The sequence below is a fragment of the Rattus norvegicus genome, chromosome 2 (genome assembly GCF_036323735.1).
Source record: "Rattus norvegicus strain BN/NHsdMcwi chromosome 2, GRCr8, whole genome shotgun sequence".
Taxonomy (NCBI): Eukaryota; Metazoa; Chordata; class Mammalia; order Rodentia; family Muridae; genus Rattus; species Rattus norvegicus.
In genome coordinates this window covers 27,385,570-27,405,460 of record NC_086020.1, presented here as the reverse complement: position 1 = coordinate 27,405,460, position 19,891 = coordinate 27,385,570, and the positions used below count along the sequence as shown (strand labels likewise).

Sequence of the window (19,891 nt, the reverse complement as noted above, 5' to 3'; positions counted from 1 at the left end):
ATTCATGAGAGAAAACACACAAGCACAGACAAGTACAAGTAGAAACACATTATTTTTTTTTCCTAAAGAAAAAGTGAGATTTCCTCTCTCAGAATTCAACATGCAATGCAGGGCATATACACTGGTGTAAGACAGCACCCCGCCCCCCAACGGAAAAAAAAACTCCTCTACTACTCACTTTGCCTGTTTTACACCACAGCCCAGTACCCATCCAGCACACAGGTGAAGTGTGGGTTTGAGGACCATTGAACACTGCGTCTCCCCGATACATCACAATTACGCAAACACCTGTGCACGGTAACTGCTCAGCCACTATGAAAACTCGGTGTTCAGTTGCCCACAACCTTCTCATTTATACATTCGGTTATGCTCAGCTCTAGTGTACAAGAGACACACTTTCAGAATGCACCCACTTCCAAACTTTGTTTCTAAGAAATGGGATGGAAGATCTTCCATAAAGCATTTTCTAAAGTTCTCGGACTTAAATATGCCCGTGGCCATGCTGACCAGGGCAGAGCCCCGAAAGCCTGAGAAGTACGGCTTGTACCTAGCTCCACTGATAGCCATCTTTAAAAGTTACACTGGGCTGCAGCGAGGACATTTTACAACAGTTCTCTGTCCAGTACAAAGCAGGAAGCAAATTGTAAGGCTGTAAGGAGAAGAAAGATGACTTCTCATGCACTCACTTGTTCCTCGTCCTAATCCCTGCGGTGGGGATTATACGGCAGACGGGGAAGTGTGGCATTGAAATTGATAAACTTAATTCTTCCTTGGAGCATTAAAAACAAAGGGACTGAAGCAAAGCTTTTATAATATATTTAGAAATTCTAGGATAAGAGATAAATCAACAAACCCTCTCTTCCTTTTTTAATTCTTCCTCGAGACAGAGCCTCACCAAGTAGCCCTGGAAGGCCTGGAGCTTATGTAGAGCAAACTGGCTTTAAACCTGGAGAGCCACCTCCTTGTCCCCAACTTTCAAGTGCTGGGATTATGGGCTAAACCACCACTCCTAGCTCTAACACTTCTTATTGTTAACCAATAAGGAACTCTGATACTTAGAACAAGATACATATGTACATACACTCGTATTCTAAATTAAGGTAGGGAGGAGGGCTCTGGAAAACTCCCATTCCAATTACTTGAAAAGAACAGAGAATCTGTGGTACTGGTGGCCCTCCAAAGGCTGTAACTCCCTAGCGGTCACAAGACCCAGGATGAAGCAGCAGCAAGCCTACTCTGGGACTGCCAGAGAAGAGACTGACCGCTACAAGTTTATAAAGTGCTCGGAGGCACTAACACATTCACATTATTAAAACTGGGGGTGGGACTTTCCTGAGGATCTGTAAATCACAAAAGCAAAGAAGCTCTGCTACTCAGTGACTAATGCGCTTTGAAGATAAACACAGTAAGCACGGGACTCTGCCACCTACTGTCTGTGCTTCCTTTAAAATGATTCAAGAAATTTAGACGAATAGGTATGTCCACACCACAGTATACTGACTTCTTCATTTTGGAAGCTAACTGTGCCAGATATGACCTTCCTGGTTGACATTTTTACTCCTTCCAATACAACGAAAGCCGTGAGTAATAGCACACACCTTTGATCCCAGCAGTAAGGAGGCAGAGTCAGGTAGATCTTTTTTTAAACTTTTTAAAATTGACTTATGCATGTGTGCTCTGTTTGCATGCCCACCTGCATGCCAGAAGATGGTCATGAGATAGATACACTGTGGTTGCTGGGATTTGAACTGAGGACCTTTGGAAGAGCAGTCAGTGCTCTTAACCGCTGAGCCATCTCTCCAGCCCAGAACTCGAGTTTCTTGAGTTTCTTGATTAGATCACCGAGTATCTTTTATCAGGTCTGGAATGTTCGGTCACCCTGTCTTCAGTTCCTTTAGCCCTTCCCTCTCCTCGCTGCCTCAGGCATTACATTATGTGGAAAGCACACTGAGGGTGCCCAGCAGGCTTCATCAGAATCTCACTCTGCTGTCTGCTCATTTTACTCCATCCACTCTCTGCTCCTCAGACTACATCACTTAAACTGACCGATCTTCTTGTTCACTGATTCATTTTCTGCCTGTTCAAATCTACTGCTGGGCCTGTCAGTGAGCATTTTATTTTAATTACTCAACTTTTCAGCAAGCTTCTGTTTGGTTCTTTGCTGCTGCCCCCTGCCGCCCCCCACCCCACATGCTCTCCTTCAGTGTGTGCAAAAGCATGTGTGTGTGTGTGTGTGTGTGTGAGTGTGTGTGTGTGAATGTGTGTGTATGTGTATATGTGTGTGTGAGTGTGTGTGTGTGAATGTGTGTGTATGTGTATATGTGTGTGTGAGTGTGTGTGTGTGTGTGTGTGCGTGCGCGTGCGTGCGTGCGTGCGTGCGTGCGTGCGTGCGCTCCTCTCTATTTGGAGAGATTGCTATTCTGTGTGTTGTACGTGAAACAGACAGAAGCGACTATCTCAGAAGAGCTGCATCCAGACGTCAGACTTAGAAACTCATTTTTATCTACTATTAACATCTTCAAGTACTTGTAAGGGTTACGATGAACTGCTGTTTTGAAATGTGAAAGTTTTCATAACAAGTTGTATAGAATGGAATGAGTCAGCCATGTAGATGAGCACAAACAGGCAAGTGCTTCAGACTAAGGATGTCCAACCTACAGTGTGTAACTTCCTCTCCACAAACCAGACGCCTACTTAAGGGATCCAAAGATACAGTGCTACGGGGCTGGAGAGCACTGTGGTTAGAGCACTGGCTGCTCTGGCAAGGGCTCAGGCCTAGGACTGGTGTTCTGGGGATCTGATGCCCTCTTCTGGCCTCTGCAGTACCAAGCACGTTTACAGTGCTCATACAAGCATCTAGGCCAAACACACAGAAAATAAAAATAAATAAATCTTTACAATGCATTGCAATGTAATCAAAATAAAATTGGCCTATCCTTGAGATCTACGTGAATTTTATCAGAGTACTTATTTCTACGTTCACTGTACACATCTCTTAAAAGCCAAAATTTAAATATTCTTTCAGAACTACAATCTCGTCAAACTTATATGAAATCAGTGAAGAATATGGGGAACACTTTACTTCCCAGCAGCCAATTAATTTCATCATATAGATCTGCGTGGATGTCCTAAAAGAACCGAGAAACCAACTGTTTGAAAGGAAGCCATGTGTTTCCAGAGGCATTGTTCCTCTAGCCACTGTCACAGCATCTTTATAGTGGCTGACAGGCATCAGAGGACATAAGTAATTCTAGCTAACGGGAAGGTCAGAATCAGTGGGTTTGCAGGGATTTGTGGGAAACACAGAAGGCCTCTGACCTGGAGCTGAGGTGCACTTTGTAAGCCCCAGCCTCAGTTCTCTCAGACGTGGAATGCCCTCATTGGATATACTCTCTCTCAAACTGCTGTAAAACATCAGCACGCCAAAGGCACTCAGAAAATCAGGTGCAGCTAAACATAAGGGAGGCCCCTAAGGCCAGCATGATTTGTGCGCACAAGCCCTGCATCTCAGATGCAAGGAGAAAACAGATAATGTAGGTGGCTCGAGTCTAGCCTGACCCAGTCTCAAGACAAAACTGTCAATGGACTGGACATGTAGCTAGCTCAGTAGTAGGGTGCTTTTACTCAACAATGTGAGGCACTGGGCTCAGCCCTAGAAGGCCCCTTCCCACCCCAAGGAAATAGACAAATAAATGGACTCTATCCATAAAACTTAGAGAGATGAGACTTTAGTACATATATAGCCTATGTCCTTTACCACTCTCTAGTCTCTTGGTCAGACAAGCTTCTTCCAGCCATAAGTGACAGTCAAAATGGGGAGCCATAACTGGTCACTGCTGAGATTCAGTGACGGATGAGCATCTGGCCCACGTGGGACTTCTATGCCAGCCCAACTGAGGCCCAGAGAACACAGAAAAGATGTGGCAAAAGACTGGAAACCAAAGGATGGGGAGATCTCATCAACAGACAGCAGCTATGACTGCACCTGCATGTGCGTGCGCGCGCACACACCAAAACACACACACACACACACACACACACACACACATAAACACACACACACATACACACATAACTACACACACATAACTACACACACACCCCAAAACATACATCTGCTGCGGGCGGGCTGGAGGGAGGGAGGGCAGGAGGGAGGGAGAGGGGAGGGAAGAGAAGTAGAGAGGGACTAGTTGAGATGACAAATGGGTTTGGCAGGATTGGAGAAGGATGAGAGAGGATAGGAGAGGTAAATGTAATCACAGTGCAGTATTACATTTATGATATTTATTATGGATATTATTATATTTAAACACAGATACATTATATGCAGAGGAACAGTGACTGCAACTAAATTCTGACCAGAAATAATAGGCCACAAAGAATTCTATGGATCGAAACCCTTCTTCAAAAAAAAAAATGGAATCAAGATATTTTCAGCAAAATTTAAGAATTTACACACAGGAAGTTTCCTAGGAGCAACACAAGGAACTATTGAGATGGACGAGGAACATATGATATGATGTTTAGAACTGAAAATAGAGGGGCCCCATTTCCACAGTATTGAGTTGGTAGATAACATCTAAAACTGCTGTCAGGAAATAGGAAAAGTAAAAAGGCCTTACTGAGGGATCTTAAAGGTAACTGCAACGCATGATCACAAACAAAGAGGGTAAAAGGAGTCAGTCAGGAATGGAGAGGATACAACAGGAGCCTTACATAAGCCTTACAGTATTATTAAACTTAAAAGAAAAAGGTACAGGGACTTGATTATATACCTATAATCAAGAACGAGACTATGAACCTGTCAAACATTTAATAAAAGATGTTTAAAAACAGGTGCATATTGCTTGGATAAAATTAAAACTACTTTTAACAAAAGGAAGCTCCTAGGATTAAAATATTCAATCAAAAGCAAACAATGGACAAAAGACTAGGGGATCTTTAAGTTGAATGCCCTATAAACAAGGAGGCCAGCCCTCACCTCCCTACCAGCCCCAGGCCCAGCTCCACGGTTCCTTTGTGCTAAAGCTTCTGTCCACAGCTGTCTGCTGACATACAAACTTACTTCATTTTTATTGTAAAAACTATATTCAGTAATAAATCCTCAGTATTTCACTTTTAAAGAACAGCAAAATCCAGTAACAGTCCACTAGTAAGATATGCTACGAAATGTGTTGGTTTTTAAATTAACCTATTGAAAAGAACCACACACACAATGTGTATACATGCGCATGGTTACATAAATAGAGTGGATTTTGATGAGTTATTTTCGAACAATCTCTGAAAAGACGTGTAATAAAACCACTTTAAGCAAAACTCCAACCTTACAACGTCCTCATGCCTACCTAAGGTCCCATAAATTCATGTACAGAAGTCCAGAGAGTGACAAAAGTCACTCAGTCACTTCCCAAGTTTCCAAAGGCAGGGACAGAAGCCAGAACTGCAGCCTGGATTCACATTCTAAACAATTACGGTGAATATCTACTTTTAAGTTTCAGATTAACCGGTGTGGTAACTGTTACAATCTCCCGCCTCCTAGCGATGCACTGGATCTGCGTTTGGTAGAGGTCTGTTACAGATGAATGGCTTCCCAGCCAGCCCCACGCAGTTCCACGCCCTACCCCCTATCTGCTTACAGCCAAGGCCAAAGCAGGGCTGGGTTTGGCTGGGCTTTTGTTTGCTTCGTTTTATTTTAAATAACTCTTAAAGGAAGAAAGATTTGTGTGATCTGAAGAGAAACCCACATTATTAAACCACTCTTTAGCACTGTTTTATATTTATTTTCAGATCCATCATTTGTATCAAAGCAACTCTGTGTTAGAGATTTACATGCTTTCCCATAATAGGCTTCAATGACAAAGAAAATACTTAAATAATGTTGTATCCTTGAAAATTATACAAACTTGACCTAGAATGGAAAACCAGCTGACACAGGCTGCAGAGAGTAAGGTAAATTTAAGAAAATAAAAATGCAAATACACATTTTAGTAGTCTCTTGAATTTATTAACCTAAAAGGTTTAATTTCCATTTTCCTGCATCAGCTTTATTTATAAAATGTCGTGCCCTATAAATATGCGGTTATTTTCTATAGTCAAGCACCCTGCTAACAAATCTTCTCATTAATATGTAAATTTCAAGTCAGTCGCTCTCCTCCTGACAGCCCCGTGAATTCCTAGCCCGCGGTATAATGGGCTCTGACTCCCACCCACTATTTATCATCAAAGATGTCAGTTAGAAAAATTATGGAAAATGCCCTGCAATTGATACAACTGCAATCTACTTTGTCAACACTTAATTGTTCCTCAAACCGTACATTTACATATAAACAGCCTAAATACTCATCTATAATGATGCAAATAAACTAAATTAAAAATCTCTTCTGGCCCTGAAGAAGCTTATTTCTGTATGATGTGTTCATTTGAGAACTGACTGACAAAAATATACACATCAGCTCACCTCAAAAACTATTTCTCATAATATTCCTAAAAGCTAACGTTTACTACCCTTCAAGAATATTAACATAAACATTATTAGGAATTCAAAATAAGAAGATGCTCAGCATAACAGGACTTGGTGCCTGCTGACCACCAGCAGAGCTCCAAGTTCAGTGAACTGAGGCGGACACTTACAGAACAGGAACCTGAAATACTTTTCTGGCCTATATACTCACACACTCAAATTCAAAGAAAAACAGGATTTTTCTCTTTGGAAGGCACATTTAATTATAGATATATAACTGAGCACGATAGACTAGGGTCTCTGAGATTACCTTTGGCAGGAAACCACTATGCAAATACAAACCATATTAGACTCAATAGATAACGTAATACAAAGGGAAGGATGACGGCCTTTAGCATCAGGTAACTGTCTCTTGGCCTACCTTTTCTACACAGCACTGACTTAGGTGAACTGCTAAAATCTTTATGCCTCAGTATCTTTATCTGTAAATAGATATGAAAATTCTGACTGCACAACATGGTGATTTGAATGAGAATGGCCCCCATGAGCTTGATCTGTTTGAGAAGGATTAGGAGGTGTGGCCTTATTGGAGGACTGAGGCACTAGGGGTGGGCTTTGAGTTATATAAAACCTATGCCATTCCTGTTAGCTCTCTCTGCCACATGGTTGTGTTTCAAGAGTGAGCTCTGAACTACTGCTCCAAACCAAGACTGCCTGCTGCCATGCCCCCACTATGATGGTCATGGACTCACCCTCTGAAACTGTGAGCCCAAAGTAAACTCTTTCTTCTCTAAGTTGCTTCAGTCAGGTCTCTCACAGCAATAGTCCACTCTCTAGTACCAACTTCTGCCTTAGTTACTCTTCTCTTGCTGTGACAAGACACCATGACCAATACAAACTATCCACTACGTAAGACATCAAAATGATAAATCAGAATATCATTTTTCACACTTAATACAAGAAAGGGAAACCAAATTACATAAATTCGGTGTGATATGAAATTTTCTATTTTAGAGAGCTTCCAAGTTGAAATGCTAATTTGGTGACAGTGTTTTCCCATCGGTACCACCTTACTTAAGGTAAAACACCCTTGATTGGTGTTTTACCCTCGATATGGTATACACTGTGGTAGCCCTTGATTTATGGATGGGACAGTAGTGTTTGCAATGCACTTACAGGAGGGATTTCTGCCTATGACTGGAGTTAATGAAGTGCTCAAACATTTTTTTTTTCTCTACTGATCCCAGGAAGACCAGACAGTCCTCAGTCCTCATTAAAAGTACCATTCCACTGTGCCATTCTACTGTGATAGCCTTAGCTATAAATTTGCTATAAAAACATTTACTACAGTTTCTGAAACAGAAAGCAAATATAGAGCTGAGCATGTCTCTGTTTCTTTCCACTGCAGCTAACTTGTGTTTAGTCCTACAAAGTATCATCATTTCTTATTTTTACTAACGTGTGTGAGTATATGTCTGTGTGGATCTGTGCACACCAGTACGGGATCTGCACTGGGGCTCCTGGGAGCTGGAGTGCTAGGGCAGCTATGAGTCACCGAGTGCATTAGGAATGGAACTCCTCATTTGGAGTCCTCAAAGCACTGCACCTAACCACTGAGCCATCTCTCCAGATCCCAGTCCAACAACTTTTAAACTAAATTAACCAAAGGCAGTCAGCCCTAAAGAGAGGAAATCAACATGGAGAGAGTCAGAGGGCCACCAGAGTACAGACATCTCGGCTTCTTCCTCTAAGTATTTACTGGCAGCAATCGGAACCACGGCAGACTCAGCTAAGTTACAAGAAGTGTGCTGTGGACAGGACCCAAGTGTCGGCACACTCAAAGCATAGTTGTATCTAGTAGGCATAGCATACATAGTGCACTCCTTTCTACACACAGAGCATGTTACAAAGAGCTTGTGGCTGCTGGTTTTGAAATTACAGCATGTACTTTCTATAGCTTTCTCTCAAGGATTCTTTATAGAATAGTAAGAAAACACACCAATACAATCCTAACATCCAGACTATGTTGGGCTAAACAAGATGCTCAAACAGAACTTAATCAAAGAGTCATTTTTCCAGAGATTAAGGTCAATTTACAGTATCTTACATTAAGAAATAAAGTGAAATGTTTATCCATAGTAAAATTATAACTCCTAGCATAACTGAAATTAAATGGTTACCAACAACTGCCTCTCAAGGGTCAACCAAGAGATTATAAAAAAAAAAATTAGTTTTTGTTTTACATATTATAAGTACTTCTGTAACTTTAAAAAAGGAATACGATTTATACTAATGAAAATTTACAAATCTTTCTAAATGATTTTTCTTTCTTTCCTTTAAACCAATGCATTTTTGTCTCAAAGGAAATTGTATACAAGCTGCACCGAGAAGTCAAAACACATTTAGTCAAACCCTCAGCTCCAGTATTCTGGCTCCTCAGCCACTCACACTCTACCCATCCACACTCCACACACACTCCACACACACACACACACACACACAACACACACACTCTGCCCACACTCACACACACACTGCTCATATACACACACTCTGCCCACACACACATACATACACACACACTGCTCAGTCACACTCCACTCACGCTACACAAACACACACACACACACACACACACACACTCTGCCCACACATACTCTGCACACACATACTCTGCACACACACGCACACACACAGACTGCTTACTCACATTCCATACACTGTCCACACTCCACACACACTCTGCCCACACATACTCTGCCCACACACACACACACACACACTCTGCCCACACACACACACACACTGCTCACTCACACTCCACACAGACACACACACACAGACTGCTTACTCACACTCCATACACTGTCCACACTCCACACACACACACACACACTACAACACCCACACACACACCTCACACAACACACACACTCTACCCACACTCCACACACACACACACACACACTACAACACCCACACACACACCTCACACAACACACACACTCTGCCCACACTCCACACACACACTCGTGCACACACACACACCCCTGGTGGTAGATACTGCAGCATCCCAAGGCAGAGCTGCCATCTGAAAAGCACTGCCCAAGTCTGGAAACCACAGAGCCTACAATGACGCCCGCCACAGTCAGATGAATGGGTGACAAGGAAATAAGCAACAGTCCAATTCTAATATGCTAGGGATGCTAGGACAGTGACCTATTCTCACACTAACTAAAGTTCATGGAATTAACACGCAAACACAAAGAAAGAATGCAGCCTCTCCTCTCCCAATACATGTATCTCACAAACATACACCTAAGAGTCCAATTTAACTTATCTTTCATTTTGTATAAGGTTCTGTTTTTTCATCTAAAATAAGATGAAATCAAACTCAAGGAGAAAAGTGAGCTACAAAACTTAGTTTTAATAAACGATACATACTTTTAGAAGACGCAGTGCGCTTAGCTCCAGCTTCGCCCGCTAACAAAGAAACAAATCATTTGCATACAGGTACGAGATTGTTTTGAGAATAATATGAAAACAAAGTAAAAATCTCAAGTGTTAACAGTTGTCAAAAAAACATGAATGATGTGGATTCACACAGGAAGGTCATTTAGTAAAAGTCTTCAAACTGAACTCTAGTCAATAATAAATCAAATTAATTTATACGAATAGAAAAGCTTCTTAGATTTAAGTCATATGTAGCATAAGAAACTTTTACACATTGTAGAAAAATGCAAACACTTTACTTACAATAAAGTTAAGGGACTCTACAAGGAGACCCCCACAACAAAAAACCTTAAAGCACAGAGAGCTGGGGTTCAGTGTAGACGCATCTTTTGCTCATGTAAGCCCTAGCTTCGATACACAACACTCCCCAATGGAATCAGAAAAGCAGAGACATAGTGTTCAAGGAGATGAAGATACATAAAAATGTTTTAATCTTTTTATACTAAAACACAAGTCAATGTACAAAAGTTCATGAAATACGTTATAATTATCTATAAGCTATCTACGAGAATATACCCACTTTGTGAAATTTATTTACATTTTCCTCTCAGATTAGTATTACTTTTCATGTTAAAAGCATATGTTGGGTAAAGCTCACAACTGATTTTTCAAGTTTGTAATATTGAGGCCAGAGAGATAGCTCATTATTGATTAAGAGTGCTTGCTACTGATCCAGAGGACCTGAGTTCAAATCCCAGTTCTGATATACTCGGGAACTGGCACATGTGGAGTGTAAGCATACATCACAATCACACACACACACACACACACACACACACACACACACTCACATGCACGCACATGCATACACACTGTGAAAGCATATATATATGCACACAAAAATACATTAGTGCACACACATGCACACGTGCAAGAACATGAAAACATACATATATAGGCACATATATGCACATGCATATGTGCACACAGATGTAAACATTCATGAAAACACATGGCATGAACATGAACACATAAACATACAGGTACACATACACACATGCACACTTACACATGCATGCATGTATATATACATATAAACATGCATACATAATATACAGAAATAAAAATAATATCGCATTAAAAATAAGTCAAAAGACAACTGTACTATTATAGTACTGCTTAAGATTCCTTATAAAGTTAAAATTTATATTTGATTTTTGCATAGAAACACCCTATTTGATTTTTGAGTGAGTTCTATTATGAACTATATAATACAATTAAAGTTTCTAAGTTTTAGTGTAAAGAAAATAATAAATTGCTAATACAATCTGCCAACAAAAATAAATTCACTCTATAGGATATTTTACCTATTGATTCCGCACACTTCAAATAAAAAGAAAATATTTTAAAAGTACAAAACTGGGGGAATGAAGTTTAAAGTTCAGCAGTAGTTTACTTTGGAAGTATAGAAGTCAGTCACCCTAAGAAAAGTCATGGTAGAGACTCACTTACCTGCTTTTGCAAATTAGTCTATAAGATAAACAGTGCTCAAAACTGTAAACTCAACTGCAAGTAACAAAGGAAAGCCCCAGGGCTTGAGTCCTAAGAGCAGCCTCTTGCCAAGCATCATATGAAAGATTACACTGGACATATTTAAAGAGGAATCAGTCACCGTCAGAACATGTGACAACAAAATGAGCTCTCACTAAAATGCAGATTTCTGATTCGTTACTGTCTGTTGCACAATTTGTAAAAGTAAATCCACTCCCTTGGTACACTTCCCAAGCAGGAACCAATCAGCACTCACCTCTCTCCAAGGACTAACGAACTGGGTCCGAGCGTATCGTGTTAGCATATGGATTATGACCACCTGCCCCCACTCTTCAACATCAACCAGTAGGTTACAAAGCTTGCGGTAATTCCTGTGGATCAGATCGATTCGATCTGGGCACACCTCTTCAAAAGCCATCACCACACTGCCAGCCACCAGCTAGGAAGAAAGAAATAGTAAGTCATTGAAGTACACTCTGTAGCCATCTAACCTCCTAGTCAGGCAGTCCAGTAACACAGACAACATCAGGACAATCAGACTGAAAGTTTCAGTCACTCAGTTAAAACGAGTGATACAAAGTATCGTTTCCTTGAAGCACTATTAAGTGCTGTAATTAGTATAGAAAATTAACCTTTTTCTGAAGGGAGATAAATCAGGGTTATCTTGTTTCACCCCTTAAATTCTAATATATTGTACATGAATTAAATATTAATGATTCAGTTTTCTTTTTAAAACAAACTTTAGCTTAATGTAAAGTGGCTTTCTTAGTAAAGACATTTGGAAAGAGAATCAAGGCAGCAACAGCACTGCCAACTTAAACTAAACAGGCACTCACCCAACAGCGGGCTCACATTACAAAGAACACAGGGTGTTTTTAATGGAAACACACTCTAAGTTGTACACATTTTAAACCATTTGTTTTTAGCAATATAATTTATTTTCAAAGAAAATACAGTGAATGAAATGTTAGTCTATCGTGCATAAAGCTCAGAATAATGTATTGCCAAAAGGTGGCAGCTTTTCCCTAGACTACTTAATGAGATCCCAAATGCTGACTTTTGAATTGTCATGCTCTTGGGGGAAACTTGTGGGGGAAACTAAGATTCCTTTACTATCTATAAAGATACAAGGCAAGCAGAATATTTAATATACAAATTTTTCTATATGTATACCATAGATATATGTACAGTTAGCCAATTGTATAACATGGTTTTGAAAAAACACAAATTATTATCATATTCTTCCTAAACACTGTGGATTTTCCTTTTAGTATCTAAAATTTCCCCAATGGCTTTAAAAAAAGCAATTAAATAGAAATATAACTTACTAAAATGGTACTTTTTGAAAAATATTAGCTACAATGATATTCGTGTTTTAAGTGTTTGTCCCTCTACTTGGTTACCATTTAGTTTATTAATATGCAACCAACAACACAATCGAGAGAAAACAGCTCAGAATATAGACCTGCTATTATGCTAAACAAGTTCCAGGCCCTGTGGGGATTTTATGAATTACCAATCAGTATAAACGTGGAGCCGCATTTATTGACTCCAGACCTACCCATGTACTGGTGCCTGCTGGTCCCAGCATGTATGCACCTCAATCGAAAAAGCAAAGAATTGATTATTTGTGTGAGCTAAATAAAAATGCATTATATGTCTAACTTCCTATTCGCTGTTGATATGGGAAGCATGTTAAATGCATGTTTGCAACTCCACATGTTGATGTCTTCTGCATGATTACTCTTCAAATACAGTCACATCAACTTAGGACTTTGGTTATATGAGATTAAAATTAACAATTTAAAAAAGTCTCTTAAGATAACCAAGTCTAGAACATCAAACTATAGAACTAACTCCTATTAGTAAGTGAAAAACATCAATATATTTTATATATAAATTAATTACTATCATCAATAATAAGTGGTAAAGAATGTTAACTTTAAAAACAGGTATATCTTAGAACAATCTGTAAGACTTTTAAGCTTTAGTTTTTATTTTTTAAATGCTATCTAAAAACCAACGTGGTAGACTGTCTTTTCTTTCAAACGGTCAGACACCAGACAACGGAATGGGGTCACCTGCTGCAGGACAGAAGTTTATCACGTCACAGCGATAGCATGTGACTGTGGGGCACGAACACACTACAAACACCACGGTACCGAGGAAGGAAAGGAAGTAGTCAGTTAAGTACACGTAAGGATTCAGGGAACACCAGAGTACAAGACTGGAAAACAGGACACTGTCGTGAACAGCGCTGACCATCTCAGAAACGGACTTCACGGGACTGCTTGCTTGCTTGGTTTAAACAATCTGAGAGCTTTGGATGAACACAAGCAGAAGTGACCATTTGGGTCTATTAAATGTTCAATATCCATAAAACATTGAGAATTAAAATAAAATGATCTACTTAGATTTCAAAACCAAAAATATTGGTTTCCAAAACCCAAACAGTTAATTCCCATCTCCTGAGTCAATAGCAGCTTTTCACGCAGTGGAGTAAATCACTCCACCGAGGCTGCAGGCAGCTCGTCAGATTCAAACGCGGCTTTCCATTTATGTATTTTTTATATTAAAGCAATAAACGTGGTTCATTTATCTCCCCTTGGTTGCCACGTTTTTCTGTGCTGTTGCTATGAACTTCAGCCATTAGCTGTGCTCCAAGGTAAACTACATGAACCATCAACAAAAGTGACATCCCATCTATGGAGTTCATATTTTCTCTAGATTATCTATGCTAGTTGACAAGCTGGTAATGAAAAAAATCACACTAAGCAAATGGTTCCTCTAATAACAATAAATTTTCTATAAAATTATGAAGGGTACAAAACGTTTCCTTGCATCTATTTTGTCATGAATTCTAATGAACATTACAAAAATCTGAGTGCTGGGTCATCACAAGAAGTGTATCACGGCTTGATTGATAAGATGGTGTAAGTTAGCCAATTCTGCCAAGATCTCCTTCCCTTAAATTAATGGCTATCCAACCTGCCCTAATCATACAGCCCAAATGATATTCCCCTTCTTATTTCAATTTTCTTGAGGCATGGAAAATAGGGAAGATCAGTCATTTATCTTCTAATAGCTGGATAATAGATCCATCACAATAAAACATCTGCACGAATCGGGGGTGGGCTTTCCTCTTCTCCCCAGAACAGTGAGGTTTCACCAGCATTGAATCAATAACTTAGAAAATGGTATCTTGCCCCTGCAGTTTGGCTTTGAGCTATCAGTCTGTTCATTAAACAGTTCTGTATGAAAGTCAAGGGAACTCTGAGTCATCAAAAATTCATAAGCAACTCCGCTTTTTGGAAAGCGTTAAGGTCGTTTGTCTTCCTAAGAAACATAAATGCTTTTGATAAGGTTTCCTTAACATTTACTTGAGGAAAATAAGTAGCCCCTTGCCTTCCCGACATTCTAAATGTCTGGTTCTGTGTGTTCAATGCTCAGCAAATATTAACTTCTTTACTTCAAAGAAAAGAAACAACCATGATAGACTTAAGAATCCACTTGTAAGGAAACACCTGGGAGGGTTTGTAGTAACGTAGATTGTGCTAACATAATGAAAGTGGCATGAATCCAGAAAGATGTAACAAAAAGTACAACAAGAAACACTGTAACCACTGACTGGACATGACAAATATATAGGCAAAATGTTCCTTTCTAATTCTTCTGATTGCAGTTGTGAGCTTTCTAAATGTCTTTGTAAACACAAAGGTGCCTTCAAATGATTGCAACCTAAATGACACTACCGTGCTTGCCCCGCTGTTACCAGAACTATGGGCCTAGATCCAAAATGGTTTCTTTTTTTTAAAAGCCACACACTTGTCTTTTTGCAGTCATAGGCTACTCACACACGAAAGATCTGGGAGAGCTCATTAAAAACCAATCATAGGCTAAGAAAAGCAAAAGAACATATCTCCCCAAATCAACTGAGCTTAAATAAACAAGTTTTAAATACAGCAATATCTTTCATATCCTGTACTTTCAGTAACATAAAAACCCCCATTACAATGATCCCCATATTGTACCAGCGAATAAACTCAAAATGCAGAAATGATTAGATTGACTCATTTGATTGGGAAATTTTTAAATGTATGTTATTTGTGATTCTTTGTTAGTTAAAAATTTATTTTCACATCTCACACACATGTGTCATGCTCTGACACTGCATGCTCACTGTCCTCTTACCCTCCTCCACTGAAGCCCTTCTTCCCAGCAAGCCACCCTCATATTTCATGAGGAGTTTTTCCCCCTGGGGGGAAGGGAATCCATGCTTCTTTCTTAATTTTAGATGTTACCATTAATATTATAAATACAAGGGGGAATGTACCTATCTTCTCTTAATAGAGTATCGCACACAACCAAAAACACAAGTTAATAAATACCTGTGTTGATATTAAAATACATTTGTAATCTTTCCATAGTCGATTATAATCACACAAAAGAGGAATCACCAGAGAACATTCTTAAGGACTGCTTAAATACTAGTTAGACAAGTTAATGGTACATAGGCCAAGGAGAAGAATGAGGCTGAGGGTTTAGCTCACTCAGAAGATGCTAGCCTTGTAAGGACGGGAGCCCGGGCTCAATCTCCAAAACTGTCCTGAAGACAGCCATGCACAAAGGCACAAGGCTACATAAACAGGGATGCACTGTGTAGGTAAACAGAGAATTGACCCCCACAATGTCCTCTGACCTCTCCCCATGTGCTCTGACACATGGTGCACTCCTACATACACACACACACACACACACACACACACACACAATAATCTCTCCAAAAACTTATAACGTAATAGAGGAAAGGGGGAAGGGGACAGATTGCTACAAGATCTATCTCAGAACAGTATGAGAACGTCTGCTCCTCTCCACCAAAAGCCATCAAATGCAACAACCTCAAAACTGCAGGACCGTCCTCACAGAGAAGGTGCTGCTGCACCACAACCCTGTCGGCTACTGCAACAAACTCCCAGCCTGCTCACGGCATGGGACACAATTAACCCAAGTCTGACAAAAGGCAGACCCACAGCGACTGAACCGCTCACCACCATCCTCAGTAAAACTGAAGTAAAAGGAAATTAAGACACAGCGTTAAGATGAAGTAGACGCCCTCGAAGAAGCATGAGAAGATAGAAAAGAGCAACATAAATCAAAATTCAAAACCAGAATAAAAATTACCAAAAGGAATCAAGTACTAGTTAAGTGAAACCTAGGAAGACTGAAAGGGGGTAGTCAGGTGAAGGGAAGAGATCACCGGGACAAAACCACCATGGGATCTTAATAAACACCACTGAAGAAAAGCGAGGGAACAGACGAGATAGAGAAAGAAACAGCAAAGACGGCCGGCTTTACCACACAGCAGGCAGGGAGGCACCTTCTACAAACAGGTTCCTGAGGGAGAGAATGACAGCTCATAAACCTGCTACTTAAACTAGAATCGCACAGAAAAACATCTCGCTAGAAATAAGCAGTTCTACGCGTGCCCACCAGCACCCAGGGAACCTAAGTATAACCCCAAGCATCTTATCCAACTGCCACAGTTGAACACTAAAGAGAAAGTCTTCAGGCCCAGCCTGCTATGTAATGTGGACTTGGTCACTTCATCCAGAGCAGCGCTTCTCACCCTTCCTAAAGCTGAGACGTCAATGATTCCTCGTGCTGTGCTGGCCCCAACCATACAGTTATTTTCACTGCTACTTCATAACTGTAGTCTTGCCACATCTATGAATCATGCTGCAAACATCTGATATGCATGTATCGTGCCCCACAGGTTGAGAACCACTGATACAGATGAACACAAGGTAGAGATGCTCATCATCCCCACCACTGCTAAGGGCTGCGGAGGAGACAGTAAATCATGCACAAAAAACTTAAACGCTAACAGTGCGGAAAATGATAGAAAACTCTAACTTCAGGTATTGGGTATTTTACAAGAAAACAATAAAAAAGAATGGGAAAAACAATATAAATAATATATATTATGAAATATACAAATTATTATATATAATATTAAATAAATAATAAGAATAATTCAGCAAAGATACAGGATTAAAAAAACAAGCAGAGAGGCTAGAGAAATGGGTCAGTGGTTAAGAGTTTGTGCTGTCCTTGCAGGAGACCTAAGCTCAGATGCCAGGATCTAAGTTCAGATTAGTCACCTCCATCAAGAGTTCACAACCACCTGTAACTCTCGTTCCAAGAAACCCAGTGATGCCTTCTGGCTTTCATGAATACTGAACCACACATACCCACACAACACACATACATAATCATAAATAATGAAAATGAATCTTCTAAAAACTTACAATCAGAAAAATAGAATTTTAAAATATTAGCACCGTTAAGTTCAAGAATATGAGAAAGCAACTTGTGTTCACTGTCACACTCAAGAACTAGGACTAAATATAAAAAGCACCAATCCAATACCTAATCTGGAGGTAAGTTCCTCTCCCAGGAGCCCACCAAGGAGTGTGCACACTCTCATCCTTTACATTCTGGGCTGAGCACTAAAGTAATCTACTGGAGTTCAGAGAAGATGTTCGCTACTATGGAAGGAAAGAGCTAGAAAGAATTGTACTGTGATACTATAGAGACAGTCAAAGTCTTACACAGAAAGAAAATAGACACATATGTATTTAATTTTTTAAGTAAACACACTATATAGTACTTTAGGAGAAATGACTGAATTGTAACATATATCCCCAAACCCAGAACTCCCTGTGAACAGTGAGTCTGAAAAGAAACAAACACCTCCAGAAAATAGAACCAGACACTATGAACTAATCACCAAACACCAAACACCTACTAAAGATACCTATACGGTATTTCCCCTTCTTTTGGAAATAAACAGACAGGAATCAATAGCTGGCAATCAAATTCACAATGAATTGTGTCCACTACACTCCTTTCTGACCCATCTACTTCTCAGACAGAATATTTTTTAACACCTTATCCTGTAGAATCAGCTGAAGATTTTGCATACAATGGCTACTTCCACGCAAAACAACGATATGAATTAGAAACTTCAAACCCTTAGAGACACAGTGGAACATAAAACACTCAATTCCAAAGCTAAGGCTGTAGCTCAGACCCATGACAATATGACGCAGCCTGGCCGGCATGGTGTGATCCCAGCACGGGAGATCAAGGGAGGAGGATCACAAGTTCAAGACAGAAGGGCTGCAGCCAATTCAAGGCTAGCCTGGTCTCCAGAGCAACCCTGAAGCCAACAGGAAAAAACAGGGGAGGGAGCACACCCTCTCTGGACCGATAAGTGTGCACAGGCAAGCTTTGTTTTAGGATAGCCTCCAAACTGTACTGTTTTTCTTCTCATCATTTGTGTTGTAATAGTTGTTTCAAGACAAGATCTCACAGTAGCCTGGAACTCCCAGACAAGGCTGGCCTCATACTCACAGAGATCTGCATGCCTCTGCCTCCCTAGGACTGAGACTAAAAGTGTATACCACAATACCCAGCTGCTTCCAGATTTCTTTTAAGGCTAGGGTGGAGCAGAAATAATGGTAAGCTACATGTAAATTAAGGAACTGTTCTTCTAAGTCTCTCTATTCTACCGTATGTAGCAAATATCCTATGGACAAAAGAAAACACATACTTTTAAAACTAGAATTCAGTTATCTGAGTATCTGAGTTATCAAACAGGCTTTATATTTGGATCCCTGAGGCAGACAACAGGCATGTCATATATAACAGAAAGAAGCATGATTTCTCTCAACTGACTTAATAAGTCCGTCTATATTTGATACCACCTACATGTCAACTACGCGTAGAAGTGCAGTGAAGACCACTAATACATGCTACCCTGAAGAAGCTTCGATGGCATAGGAATGGAACCCAATGACTGCTATGCATACTAGGACAGTGTAATGATTCTGTCAAGATAAGCGGGGAAGGCTTAAAGGACATGGAGTATTTAGTAAAATACTCATTTAGTGCTGACAACACAGGGGGAATGAAAAACACAAAAAGAAAACCAAGTAAAACAGGAGCTAGGAACTCAACTGATTCAAGTAACACAGCACTAGGTGTGAGTGAATCTACTGTCCCAGTGAGAAGGCGGTTACTGGAGGGTTTGACTAAAGTCAAAAGGCATCTATACCCCACCTATAGAAGTCAACTAGATCAGAAAATGCAATTTGAATCTGGAGGTCTGGAAAACGAAAGTGAAAAACACTGAGAACTAGGATGACTGCACACCAAACAAGGGGCACTGTCACTAAATAGAGGAACAGCCATTCTATTAATAATAAGATAAAGTTATTATAAACATGCACAGCCACATCAGAACTCCTAAGTAGGCACGGCAAGCACAGAGAGAACTGAAGAGAAAGCCCAACACCCCACTTTTCAGTACCACAGCAAGCATGGGCCAGCAAGCAGCTCACAGGTAAAGGTGCTTACCACTAA

General features: G+C 40.2%; 1 protein-coding gene across 4 annotated transcripts in view; it reads right to left on the bottom strand.

Moving 5' to 3' along the window:
• Ap3b1 (adaptor related protein complex 3 subunit beta 1) overlaps nt 1-19,891 on the bottom strand; it is a 204,443-nt gene that overhangs the window by 130,223 nt on the left and 54,329 nt on the right. For all 4 annotated transcript variants that reach the window (XM_063281703.1, XM_063281704.1, XM_063281705.1 and 1 more), the window contains one exon: nt 11,721-11,903. In XM_063281703.1, coding sequence (XP_063137773.1) covers nt 11,721-11,903 — 183 coding nt within the window. The remainder of the gene's footprint in view (nt 1-11,720; nt 11,904-19,891) is intronic.